At 42.5% G+C, this 12,799-nt stretch overlaps 2 protein-coding genes across 3 annotated transcripts in view; both read left to right on the top strand.

Annotated features, from left to right (window-relative positions):
- LOC139387167 (ubiquitin carboxyl-terminal hydrolase 14-like) overlaps window positions 1-12,799 on the top strand; it is a 237,162-nt gene that overhangs the window by 204,121 nt on the left and 20,242 nt on the right. The window lies entirely within an intron of this gene.
- The window catches only part of LOC139386488 (rho-associated protein kinase 1-like), a 72,921-nt gene that overhangs the window by 47,457 nt on the left and 12,665 nt on the right, over window positions 1-12,799 (top strand). For both annotated transcript variants that reach the window (XM_071132057.1, XM_071132056.1), the window contains exons 10-23: window positions 1,488-1,647; window positions 3,638-3,707; window positions 3,944-4,032; window positions 4,208-4,256; window positions 4,414-4,549; window positions 6,480-6,571; window positions 7,465-7,711; window positions 8,588-8,694; window positions 8,994-9,144; window positions 10,020-10,180; window positions 10,509-10,693; window positions 11,504-11,573; window positions 11,660-11,763; window positions 12,079-12,244. In XM_071132057.1, the coding sequence (XP_070988158.1) occupies window positions 1,488-1,647; window positions 3,638-3,707; window positions 3,944-4,032; window positions 4,208-4,256; window positions 4,414-4,549; window positions 6,480-6,571; window positions 7,465-7,711; window positions 8,588-8,694; window positions 8,994-9,144; window positions 10,020-10,180; window positions 10,509-10,693; window positions 11,504-11,573; window positions 11,660-11,763; window positions 12,079-12,244 (1,787 nt within the window). The remainder of the gene's footprint in view (window positions 1-1,487; window positions 1,648-3,637; window positions 3,708-3,943; window positions 4,033-4,207; window positions 4,257-4,413; window positions 4,550-6,479; window positions 6,572-7,464; window positions 7,712-8,587; window positions 8,695-8,993; window positions 9,145-10,019; window positions 10,181-10,508; window positions 10,694-11,503; window positions 11,574-11,659; window positions 11,764-12,078; window positions 12,245-12,799) is intronic.

The following is a 12,799-nucleotide window of genomic DNA, read 5'->3' as shown; positions in this document are numbered from 1 at the left end:
TGGCCTAGCCAGTCTCCAGATCTCAACCCCATAGAAAATCTTTGGAGGGAGTTGAAAGTCCGTGTTGCACAGCAACAGCCCCAAAACATCACTACTCTAGAGGAGATCTGCATGGAGAACAGTGTGTGAAAACCTTGTGAAGACTTACAGAAAATGTTTGACCTCTTTCATTGCCAACAAAGGGTATATAACAAAGTATTGAGAAACATTTGTTATTGACCAAATACTTATTTTCCACCATAATTTGCAAATAAATTCATTCAAAATCCTACAATGTGATTTTCTGGATTTTGTTTCTCATTTTGTCTGTCATAGTTGAAGTGTACCTATGATGAAAATACAGGCTTCTCTCATCTTTTTAAGTGGGAGAACTTGCACAATTGGTGGCTGACTAAATACTTTTTTGCCCCACTGTAGCTCCATTGTGTATTTTATTTTTTTCCTCTTGTTAGTTACCATTTTACTTGTTTTATTTTTTAACTTTGCATTGTTGGGAAAGTTGGTAATCAAGCCTTTCACTGTGTCTTGGAAATTTCCTGTATTTACCAAATTATGAGAGCAAACCACACACAAGTCAGAGTTAGTTATCACAAAGTCCATCTTTAATTATATGAGCTCCATCACAACCCTGTGACTCTCCGATCAATTCAGTGTCTATCAATGAATTATCTGAGTTCCTTACACATTGCAACTGAGATCCTTTATAGCAAAGACACACATAGCCAGACAGCATCGGCATAATTTATCGTTCAGCTTTGTCTCCTAAACTATGTTATTTTCTCAAACTCAGAACCTAAACAAATCCTCCATATCAACAGGCATATATCAAATCCATCCTATCTTGACAAGATCACAGAGACACATTGACTGGCACACAGACATTGTAGAGCCAAGAGATACACGCTTGACCTCTCCCCTCTCTCCGGCCCAAACAACTTAGTCTTGACAGAACAGATACTTCAACCCCGCCACAGTATTATACAAAAATAAACATTCTGTTGAGAAGTAACTTACAAACATATGATGAATATAGAACATCTTACCTATGTTACCAACTAATTCTGATTATTCCCCAACAACTGTAAAGTCTACACCAGTTGTATTCGGTACATGTGATGAATACAATTTTGATTTGATATGGGACTGATGTAGAGTAATAATAATTTGGGGGGTGTTTATATTTGTCTTGTTACACACAAGTATGTAATGGAAGTGGGTTTCTTGCATATCCCAACTGCCCTGAGACTGTGTTGCTTACACTTTTATCTCCCATCACCTTGTACTGGAATCTATATTTTGCACTTTGCAAGTTTCAAAGTGCAGTACATGCCTCAAAGTTTGACTGGCGTTTCCCCCAAAACATGATCTCAAGTTCTCAACTCAATGTGCCTCTGCACCAAATCATCAAAACAATGAGAATAGCTCCCCACTTTTAGTGAGTCATGATTCTGTTCTCTCCTCCACCTCCTGTCTATCTGTATTTCCAGCGGCGGCCCCGGTAGTGCCTGAGCTGAGCAGTGACATCGACACCAGTAACTTTGACGAAATTGAGGAGGACCGGGGAGACGAGGAGACCTTCCCCATACCGAAGGCCTTCGTGGGCAACCAGCTGCCCTTTGTGGGGTTCACCTACTATAGCAGTCACCAGTAAGTATGTTAGCATAGCCAGGCTTCAACTACTAAAGCAGTCACCAATAAGGCGCTTGAATCATGTTTCCTGGAGAATTTCCATGAACTGCATTTTAGTCCAGGACTAGGCTTAATCTGTGTCGGGAAACGGTGTGCAGAGTATGTGTTGGCACTGTCCGCTTAGCCTACCAACTACAGTCAGCACTGTCAGGCTTCACTAGAACACTCATCAGTCAAATACCAATTACAGTCAACACTGTCAGTCATCACTGTTATTCTGTGAACTGCTAGTTGACACTTTCTAGCTTAACCTGCTAGAGCCATCAGAACTGTCAGTACTGCCGTTGTTTTATACAGCCTCATAAATCTAATGCAACTTTTATAGCAATATAGCTAATTACACCCAGAGCTTGTTAGACATGCACATATGAATGTCTCACACTGGAGAGTAATCTGACCTAGATAACAACCACAACGTGTTTGAGCCAGTGGGATGTGTTCACGGTTTGGTCAGGTCATCAGTGGGTCAGGGAAGTGTAGTCCTAGTGTTGTCACTACAGTGCCTTCAGAAAGTATTCACACCCCTTGACTTTTCCCACATTTTGTTCTTACAGCCTGAATTTAAAAGGGATTAAATTGACATTTTGTGTCACTGGCCTACCAACAATAACCCATGATGGCAGAGGAATTATGTTTTTAGACATTTTTACAAATTTATTAAAAATGAAAAGCTGAAATGTCTTGAGTCAAGTTTTCAACCCCTTTGTTATGGCAAGCTTAAATAAGTTAATGACTTACTCTGCGTGTAATAATAGTTTGTAACATGAGTTTTGAATGACTACCTCAACTCTATATCCCACACATACAATTATCTATAAGGTCCCTCAGTCGAGCAGTGAATTACAAACACAGATTCAACCACAAAGACCAGGGAGGTTTTCCAATGCCTTGCAAAGAAGGGCACCTAAAGCAGACATTGAATCTCCCTTTGAGCATGATAAAGTTTATATCAGACTTTGGATGGTGTAATAATACACTAAGTCACTACAAAGATACAGGGGTCCTCCTAACTCAGTTGCCGGAGAGGAAAGAAACCGTTCCGAGATTTCACCATGAGTTTAATGGCTGTAATAGGAGAGAACTGAGGATGGATCAACAGCGTTGTAGTTACTCCACAATATTAAATGACAGTGAGAAGAAGGAAGCCTGTACAGAATAAAAATATTCCAAAACATGCCTCCTGTTTACAATAAGGCACTAAAGTAAAACTGCAAAAAATGTGGCAAAGAAAAAAAGTTTTTGTAAAAGTTTGTATTTAGGACAAAGTTATGTTTGGGGCAAATCCAACACATCACTGAGTACTACTCTTCATATTTTCAAGCATGGTGGCGCATAATGTTATGGGTATGCTTGTCATCGGCAAGGACTAGGGAGTTAGGGAGTTTATTAGGATAAATAATAAACTGAATCGAGCTAAGCACAGGCCAAATCCTGCTGGAAAACCTGGTCCATTCTGCTTTCCAACACACTGGGAAACATTCACCTTTCAGCAGGACAATAACCTAAAACACAAGGCCAAGTCTATAGTAGAGTACCAAGACGACATTGATTGTTCCTGAGTGGCCTAGTTACAGTTTTGACTTAAATCGTCTTGAAACTATAGCAAGACTTAAATGGTTGTCTAGCAATTATCAACCGCAAACTTGAGAGCTTGTAGAATATTTTCTAAGAATGTGCAAATATTGTACAATCCAGGTTTGCGAAGCTCTTAGAGACTTACCCAGAAAGACTCACAGCAGTTATCACTGGGAAAGTTGATTCTAACAGACATTGAATCAAGATATATTCATTTTTATTTTTCCATATTTTCTTTACAAATGTTAAACTTTTCTTCCACTGTGACATTAAAGTATTTTGTGTAGATCGTTGACAAGAAAATTACGACATCCTTTTTTTCCCTACTTTGTAACACAAAATGTTGATCATGTTGTTGTGGTCTATCCCCCAGGTTCTCCCGGAGCACCAGCACCAAGAGTGTTGACAAACGCAGCAGCTCCACCAAGGAGGACAAGAGCCATGTGAGTACTACTTATAGAGATGAAAACAACACTCTGTTGCATCTGGAGTAGCTACTTTCTGCAATACTAAATTCTCTGCAAGTTGTTTTTGTTACATAATGTACGCTAGTATCGGTTTATTGTACTTGAACATTTTACTTTGCAATGCCAAACTGATTACAAGTTTATTGTATAGCAAAGCGTAATGTTTTCTACAGTCTGTCTGTAGTGTTGTCTTACACGTTGTCTGTGCTCAGCTGGAGAACCTGCAGAAGAGGGTCTACCAGCTAGAGGAGCAGCTACATAGTGAGATGCAGCTGAAGGATGAGATGGAGCAAAAGTGCAGGTAGTAATCGATCACCTGTCAATCAACTTAATTTAACTAACAAGTCAGATTTCAAGCAAAAAAATACATTCTGGTTTTGAATACAAACAAGTGTATTTTAATGAACCATGCATCCGTTTTCCCATTTTTAAAAGATCAAGCAAAGCAAAAAGTGCTAATCATTGTTGTCCTTTAGGACGACAAATACAAAACTCGACAAGATCATGAAAGAGCTGGACGAGGAGGTGAGTGAATATCTAGTATTCTGAAACGTATACCAGGGCAAGTGCATAATCACGATCTACAGTAGTCTACAAAAGTGCAGCAAACGAGACATGATATAGGGCCTAATTGCTCTATATATTGAGTTCTAACTCCTTTGCCGTCCTCCCCTCCTCCCAGGCCAACGTAAGGAAGGGTGTGGAGGCCAGTATGTCCCTCCTGGAGAAAGACAAGATGATGATCCAGCACCGAGCCACAGAGTACCAAAGAAAGGTCGACCAGGAGGCCGAAAAGAGACGCAACATGGAGAACGAGGGTAAGGATAGTTCTTTTTTTATTTTTTATCATTTAATTCATTCTCCAATCTCCCACTGTTTTAGTCCAAACCTGTCTATACACGTGTTTATTTGAAAATAAAAGAGAGCCGCACACTCTAGGAGCTCAGATGCAAAAATGTAAATACCAATGTTTCGACAGCCAAGCTGTCTTCATCAGGGTATAATCACTAACACTGTGGGATGACTCGTTTATAGTGTCAAAAGACACAGGTGTCTGTAATCATGGCCAAGAGTGGCCTAATATCATTGGTTAATTATCAAATATTAAAATGGCATACAAAGAACAGCATACAAACAACAAATGGATAGCATACGATCATAAATTCCTTTTTAGACTACACAAGCTTACAAACAATTACAATGGCAGTCACAATAATCACAAGAATGGCTTCAGATCAAAGTCTACGTTGAGACCGAAGGGAACAAGGGTCTTTAAGTTAAAGATCCAGGCAGCCTCTCGTTTTAACAATAAATTATCAAGGTCACCCCTCTCCTAGGGAGGATCTACATTTATAAGTGCCATTGCAATGAGCACAGCCGTTACATTTGTAATTTCCATCCAGTAGGGGCGCAAATAGACGTTGTTCAGGATTATCTTGGGGTGGTAAATCAGAGTGTACCAATTGGTGTCTGAGATTTCTGCCCCGCGAGAATACGATAACACATTACCGAGACTATCATCGGACTTTAGAATGTGCCAATGTTTGTGAAAAATTCCCTTAATTCGTTCAGAACGCTTTAAATAGCGGGTAGTTAGAACACAAGAATGCGTCTTTGCGAGACTGACCTTGAAAAAGGTCAGGTCTCGTTTTGTTTTGAATTTTCTCAATGGCAATATTAATCTGATCATTTTTGTAGCCCCTCTCCTTTAACTTTCTTTGCGTCTCAGCCATATTTCTGTCGAAATCTGATAGATTTTTGCATCTGAGCTCCTAGAGAGTGCGGCTCACTTTTATTTTCAAGTTTTCTACTCCGCTAGCCAGCACCTCGCCTAAATAGGTGTGCGTTTCTTTTTCTTCTAGATTATACACGTGTTTATAACACTGATTATAAACACTTGCACATTCACCCTCAGAAAGGCACTCATACACAATCCATGTCTGTTGTCTCGAGACTTAAAAATCCTTCTTTAACTTGTCTCCTCCCATCTACACTGATTTTAAGTGGATTTAACAGGTGACCTCAATAAGGGCTCACCTGGATCCAACTAGTCAGTCGGTCATGAAAAGAGCAGGTGTTCCTAATGTTTTGTACACTCAGTGACGGGATTTGTACAGGGTAGGTGCTACTACAGTATAATCTAGAATGAGATCTAGTACCACTGCAGTAGCATCTTTCCTCCCTGTATTCATAAAGCATCTCACTCGGAGTAGGATTACTGATCTAGGATCAGGTCCTCCCTGTCCATGTTGTGTTACTATGATCTAGAAGGGAAAGTTGATCCTATGTCTGTGCTCCTACTCTGAAATGCTTTATGAAAACAGGCTCAGATGTTATTGAACCTAGCCCTAACAGGTGTTTTCCCAACTGGATTATTAGTGCTCACACTGACCGATACTAGAGCAGCTTGACCTGCTGGTCTAGTTGTCTGCCAGTCTGACTCCCCCTGCAGTGCTAACTAGCAGTCTTAACCCAGACACTCACCCTCTGAGACCCTCCCATTAACTGTGACCAGAGGATCGCTGTGAACTAAGTGGATTTACACGCATTAACTCCCTTAAACTAGCAGATCACATAACAACATGCACGTAAACAGCACTTTAAATGCAACACATGAGCAACTCCCATGCACAAAAAAAACATGTTTCTGGATACAGTTTGTTTAGTGTCATGTTTTGAAAGGGAGATGTGCAATAAAGATGACTTGATCTTTCATTTAACTCTCATCCGTACTCTCTTTCTTCTCAGTGTCCACTCTCAAAGAGCAGCTTGAGGTCATGAGGAAAATCAGCCAAAACTCTCAGGCCTCAAATGACAAGATCCTACAACTGCAGAAGCAGGTACGTTATCTCTCTTACACTCACGCGGACACAGCTTTATATTTTGGTAAATTCTCTTTTTGGAGAGAAAATCTTTTCCCATTCAGAATCCTATTATACTAACCCTAAACCTAATCCTTTATTCTAAACCTAATCCCTTACCCTAAACATTAATACTAAACTTAAACCTAACCCTTAAGCCTAAAATAGTGTTGTAAAATGTTTTCTTGTTTTCCTACCTTGTCAGGATACTCTGACGACTTGTCAGGACATTGTGGTCCTGATAAGGTAGGAAAACGTGTGTGTATATACACACACACACACACACACACACACTGCTCTCTTCAATTGCCATCCACACAGCTTAGGGTGTTATTCTAGCTTTGAGATCTTGTTTGAGGGTCAGAATGTGAGTCAAGGGTATGAACCGTGCAGGGAAGGGGTTTTGTTTTGAGGAATGTATTTGGATGGTTGAGACAGTTCAAGGAGAGGGAAGGCCAGGTTATCACCACAGATCTAGGAACAGATTACTCCATCCTAAATTTGAACCTTAACCATTAAAAAAATGAACAATATCTGACCCTGTGTCATCACCCTATGGCTTTTACTTTACATGCATTGATGTTTATCAGCAAATTGAAGGCTAATTTATTTCCATATGAGGAAGTGAAGGACCGAGGAATCAGTGCCTCATGTCAGACTGGTATAGATGGTAGTCTTTGCCTATTAACTATTCCTGGAAGTGCATGGATGGATATGATTCTATAGTAACATTAGACATCCACCCACATATTGGTTAAAAACCCCAACAACCGTTTCAGAATCAAACATTCTGCAGCAACTGAGCAGATTGCCTGTGTCAGGAGGTAATATTGATTCTGAGCTCTCCCAATGGTTGTTTCCTTGATTGACAGCTGGAGGAGGCCAATGACCTGCTGAGGGTGGAGTCAGACACGGCGGCTCGGCTGAGAAAGAGCCACACGGAGATGGCCAAGTCCATGAGCCAGCTGGAGGGGCTGACCAGCGAGCTGCAGGAGAAGAGCCGCTCGGCCGACGGGGGGAAGGCCCAGCTGGAGAAAGAGCTGCTGCAGCTGCAGAGCACCCTGGACTCTGAGAGGAGGAGCTACAGTCAGGGATCAGAGGAGATCCATGAGCTACAAGGTACCAGAACACATTCCTGGCTACATTTCAATTCTCCACGCTTTAATCTTTATTCAGATCCCCATTAGCTGACAGCTACTCTTCCTGAGGTCTATACATACAACAACAAAAGTACAGCTAAGCACTCATGTAAGCATGGTCTTTTATATATATGTAGGGGGGTGCACAAGTGCACCAGAAAAGGAAAAGTATGGAGAATTGGGACACTCAGTGGCTCACACCCAAAGACTGCACTCATTGTTCTATGAGTAAATATGACTTGGACATGACTCAGTGTTTGAGTAAATAGAAGGTCTGACCACAACCCTGCATTCACTTGGGCATGTGTTAGAACGAGAAGGGATGAACATGATTTCCCACACCATTTTAGTTTGCTTTACAGTAATTCCTCACTCACTCTTAACTGTTTTTCAGTCTTGGCATGTTCAACTAACTTCAAATGATCTGAAGTGATCTGTCTCTCCCTCTTAACTATTTAAGAGACAGCTGGGGAATCTTAGCTCCAGTTCTAACCATTCTCGTTCATCACATTAGACGTGCCCAGGCACTGCCCATGCCCACAGAGCTCACATCCGACTTATCTGTCCAACAGTCATGTTTTATCTGTAGAGGAGCGCTTTGAAGTCTTGGGGATGAATATATCTGATGGATTGTGTTGATATAATATTGCTCTTAATTCAAACTGAATTCCAAGTCTACAGGCATCCATATGGAATAGAAAAATAATACTTTATTGTCCAGTTTCGTTACTCCACAAATATAGTTTTCCAAATCTGAATGCTATGCATTATGGTGTTGTCAACATGGGTTTAGCATGTTGCACAAACCACTGTTTTGAAGGTGACTCTTTGTTTCTCTCTCTCTGTGTGTCTGTAGCGCGAATGACGGGTCTTCAACAGGACAATAAGAACTTGAAGCTCAGCCTGTCCAAAGTGGAGACGGAACGCAAGCAGGCCCAGGAGAGGAGCAACAACCTGGAGAAGGTTTGGGCCCTCTAAGTCTCTCCATGTCACTCACATACCGTGCTTTATCAGGCTAACATGTCCACTTATTGTGAGTAGTGGTCCAAATGGAAGTATCAAAGACAAAACAGATGTTCGTTGTTGTGATAACCACATGTATATCTAACTGGTATTTTAGTCCCATTTACACCCAGTTAAGAGCCCCTCTACCATAGAGATCAGCAGAATTAATGTTTTACTGGTCATTTTTACACACGCTGCCAGGATGCCAATTTCCATTCTAGGGATTCTATATGTAATTCTACGCTTTCTACCAACAGGATAAGAACAACCTGGAGATCGACCTGAACTACAAGCTAAAGACACTGCAGCAGCGTCTGGACCAGGAGCACACAGAACACAGAGTGACGCGGGCCCAGCTCACTGACAAATACGAGTCTATTGAGGAGGCCAAGTCGGCTGCCATGCATGGTATATCTGGGCCCTTGTTAGAGCATGCCCTACCCACCACTACTGTCTGCCTCTCCCTCGTTCTCTGTCTGCTCTCTCCCTCTTTCTGTGTCCCCCTCTATCTGTTCCCTCTCTTTCTCACCTGCACCACTCATACCCAGGGGGCACTGGACGGATGGGGAGGAATTGAGGGAGTGGACATGTCCAGACGTTACCTCCCTACATATTAACATCTGGACACAATCCCACCTTCCAACTAGCACCGTTTGAAGCAACATTTGTCTTCCAGACATTTGCCTATACGCAGACTACACGCTGTGCATAGGGCCCCGCGGTTGCTAGGGAGCCCCGACCCCGTATTGTTGAGTTAGAATAGTAGAATACACATCGGGCAATTTAGAAATGTTGTAGTGCATCAGTAGTTTTCCACTTGTCAGTCACTCAATTAGCCCATATCAGCTAATATTATTTTATATTGCTAGGTAAAGTAGTCTAGCCAGCGTTCTAAACCTAGTAGTAATCACCAAATTGCCATTGGGGCATGCAGTACTTGTGCCCAGGGGGCCCTCATTTAATTTTGTTAGTCACTCTCACTCATATGAACATGGCATACGTCATGGCAAAATATGTAGAACTGCAGGAAATGAGCTTTAAAACAAAGTTTCACCACCTCATGGCAAATGTGTCGAATTGCAGGAAATGTACTTTAACACTACAAAACAAATGATCCACTGCCAAGAGGGGGGTGCACTAAAATGTTTTGTCCTGTGTGGTGGGTGGGTCATTTCAAATGACTGAACACAAATTTCCTATTAAATCTGTCAGTGAGGTTCTTCCATTGAATGATGGATAGTTGCAACTGAGTGATATCTCCTTCCCTCATTCTGTCCCTTCAGCGGTGCAGCACAAGGTGTCTGAGGAGAGCGGGGCGCGGATGCGAGCGGAAAGCAGGGTGGTGGAGGTAGAGAAGCAGTGCTCCATGCTGGAGTTTGACCTCAAGCAGTCGGTGCAGAAGATGGAGCAGCTGATGAAGCAGAAGGAGAGGCTTGAGGACGAGGTGAGCACCAGCACCACTCAACACCATCACCCCAGCATTGACTCACCCTGTCTGGGGTGGAGGTCCATGGGCACTGGCCCTAAAAATGTTTAGCCACTTTTCTGGATATCCTACAACTACCCCTATCTACAAAAAAAATTCACGTTAATCATGAGTCGATACTAATGAGGCTTTCGCAATAAATAAAGTTTTCAACGTGCAGATCTCAAGTTAGGATTCGGCCCTCCAGAAAAAAATGGATTTCCTGAGCAGAAATCTGGTATTATCCCAGCGTAGTTAGGACATACTGTGGTTCTCTTGTCCTAACATCCCTTGTTCTCCCCTGCAGGTGCAGGCTCTGCGGATCCATCTGGAGCAGGAGTCCAGTAAGAGGCTGCTGGCCCAGAACGAGCTCAAGAGCCGCTCCCAGGAGGCGGACCGGCTGAAGGGCTCGGAGAAGCAGCTGAAGCAGGAGATCAACACGGCACTAGAGAACAAGCGCTCTCTCGAGTTCCAGCTAGCACAGCTCACCAAGTGAGAATACCCTCCAAAGTTGCCACATGTCGTCACAGCCCACCACAGTTTAACTTTACCTAATCCCCTGTGTGGGGGTATATAGTTCAGTTTACCCCTAGTCACTGATACAAGGGTCAGATATATTTTCATCCCCCCCCCATCCTAATGGTTAAGTTTGGGATAGGGGTTTTTCTAGATCTGTGGGTAACTTCTAGCTTGATCCTTGACAGGCTACATTGAGTATCGTCTCAATGTGTGTACCTCCCTTCCAAATGAATGCAATACCTTCCAGACACACTTCTGACTCCATTGGCTAAATGCTATTCTGAAAGTTTGTAATAGTCTGTAGTTTTACATGCCTTGCTGCTGCTAGCTAATATTGCTTTGGGAGTCTGTTAAATGGCCCTATAACTGGTCGTTATTCCAGTAAAAAGGCTCTTATTTCAGCTTAGACATTGACTGTAGCAAAGCTCCCCTGTGACAATGTTTACACCACAGGGTTAAGGATTAGCCAGAGTCGAGCTCCTCCCATTAGAATGAGTGGACTGTTAATCCGTCTGCTTCCTGTAGCTTTCTGACTACGGAGCGCTGCAGGGAGGGGTGGTGGTATGCCCGGGCTACATACAACCCTGGGACATACTGTATAGTGTAATTAAGTTAATAATCTATACACTAAAGTTTTGTGTCTGAAACGTTTAAAGGCTTTTTAAGGATTTTACCAGAGTTTGCGTTTCCCCTTCAGCACTGTTTGTTTTGGTTGTTTTGAAATGTTTCTTTCGCTACTGTATCCAATATGTTAACCATATGGTTTGTGTGTTCGTCTTCCAGGCAATACAGGGGCAATGAGGGACAGATGAGGGAACTTCAGGACCAGCTTGAGGCCGAACAGTATTTCTCAGTGAGTAGGGGCCATCTACCTCACTGCCCTATAACCCTGCTCAGTGGCTCACTGACTGATGCCATATCTCCTGTCTCTACCTCCAGACGCTTTATAAAACTCAGGTGAAGGAACTGAAGGAAGAGATCGAGGAGAGGAACCGGCAGGTCCAGGAAGTTCACAAGAAGGTGCATGAGCTGCACAGCGAAAGGTAACAAATGGAAAAGTGCGGCCGGTAGCCTAGCGCTTATGAACGATGGGCAAGTAACCAAAATGTCGCTGGTTGGAATTCCTGAGCCGACCAGGTGAAAAATATGTCTCTACCCTTGAACAAGGCAATTGATCCTGTAAGTTGCTCTGGATAAGAGCATTTGCGAAGTAACTAAAATGTAGGTGTAATGTAATATCAGTCCTTTGTCAATATAGCAACAATCAGTGTTGTCAAAATATGGGGTGCAGCTTTTCTCGACCAGCCTACTTCCCAAATCAACACACACGTTTGTCTGTCCTTCTTCCCTTCTTCCAGGGACTCCCTGTCAGCCCAGCTGGATCTGACAGTGACCAAGGCGGAGTCGGAGCAGCTGGCCAGGGCGCTCCAGGAGGAGCAGTACTTTGAGCTGAGCCAGGAGAACAAAAAGGCCATGGCCAGACACAAGCAGGAGGGTTCCGAGAGGGATTCAACCATTGCACGGGTCAGGACCGCTTCACTCAATACACACCTCTCCTACATTGTAAAATTCTTCAATGTCAGGGAAAATATATCTCTCCAGGAATGTGGGCACAGCGGAAACAACAGCTTAGTATACTTCCAACTTTGTTCTATTTAATAATTACATTTGTTTGTGTGTGTCTCAGGCAGCTGTGAACACCTACACTACCGGTCAAAAGTTTTAGAACGCCTACTCATTCAAGAGTTTTTATTTTTACTATTTTCTACATTGTAGAATAATAGTGAAGACATCAAAACTATGAAATAACTCATGGAATCATATAGTAACCCAAAAAATTAAACAAATCAAAATATATTTTATATTTTATATTTTTCAAATAGCCACCCTTTGCCTTGATGACAACTTTGCACACGCTTGACATTCTCTCAACCAGCTTAACCTGGAATGCTTTTCCAACAGTCTTGAAGGAGTTCCCATAAATGCCGAGCTCTTGTTGGCTGCTTTCCCTTCACTCTGTGGTCTGACTCATCAAACCATCTCAATTTGGTTGAGGTCTGGGGATTGTGAAGGCCAGGT

The sequence above is a fragment of the Oncorhynchus clarkii genome, chromosome 28 (genome assembly GCF_045791955.1).
Source record: "Oncorhynchus clarkii lewisi isolate Uvic-CL-2024 chromosome 28, UVic_Ocla_1.0, whole genome shotgun sequence".
Lineage (NCBI taxonomy): Eukaryota > Metazoa > Chordata > Actinopteri > Salmoniformes > Salmonidae > Oncorhynchus > Oncorhynchus clarkii.
The sequence above is the reverse complement of the archived record's forward strand: the minus strand, read 5'-3'. Positions and strand labels throughout refer to the sequence as shown.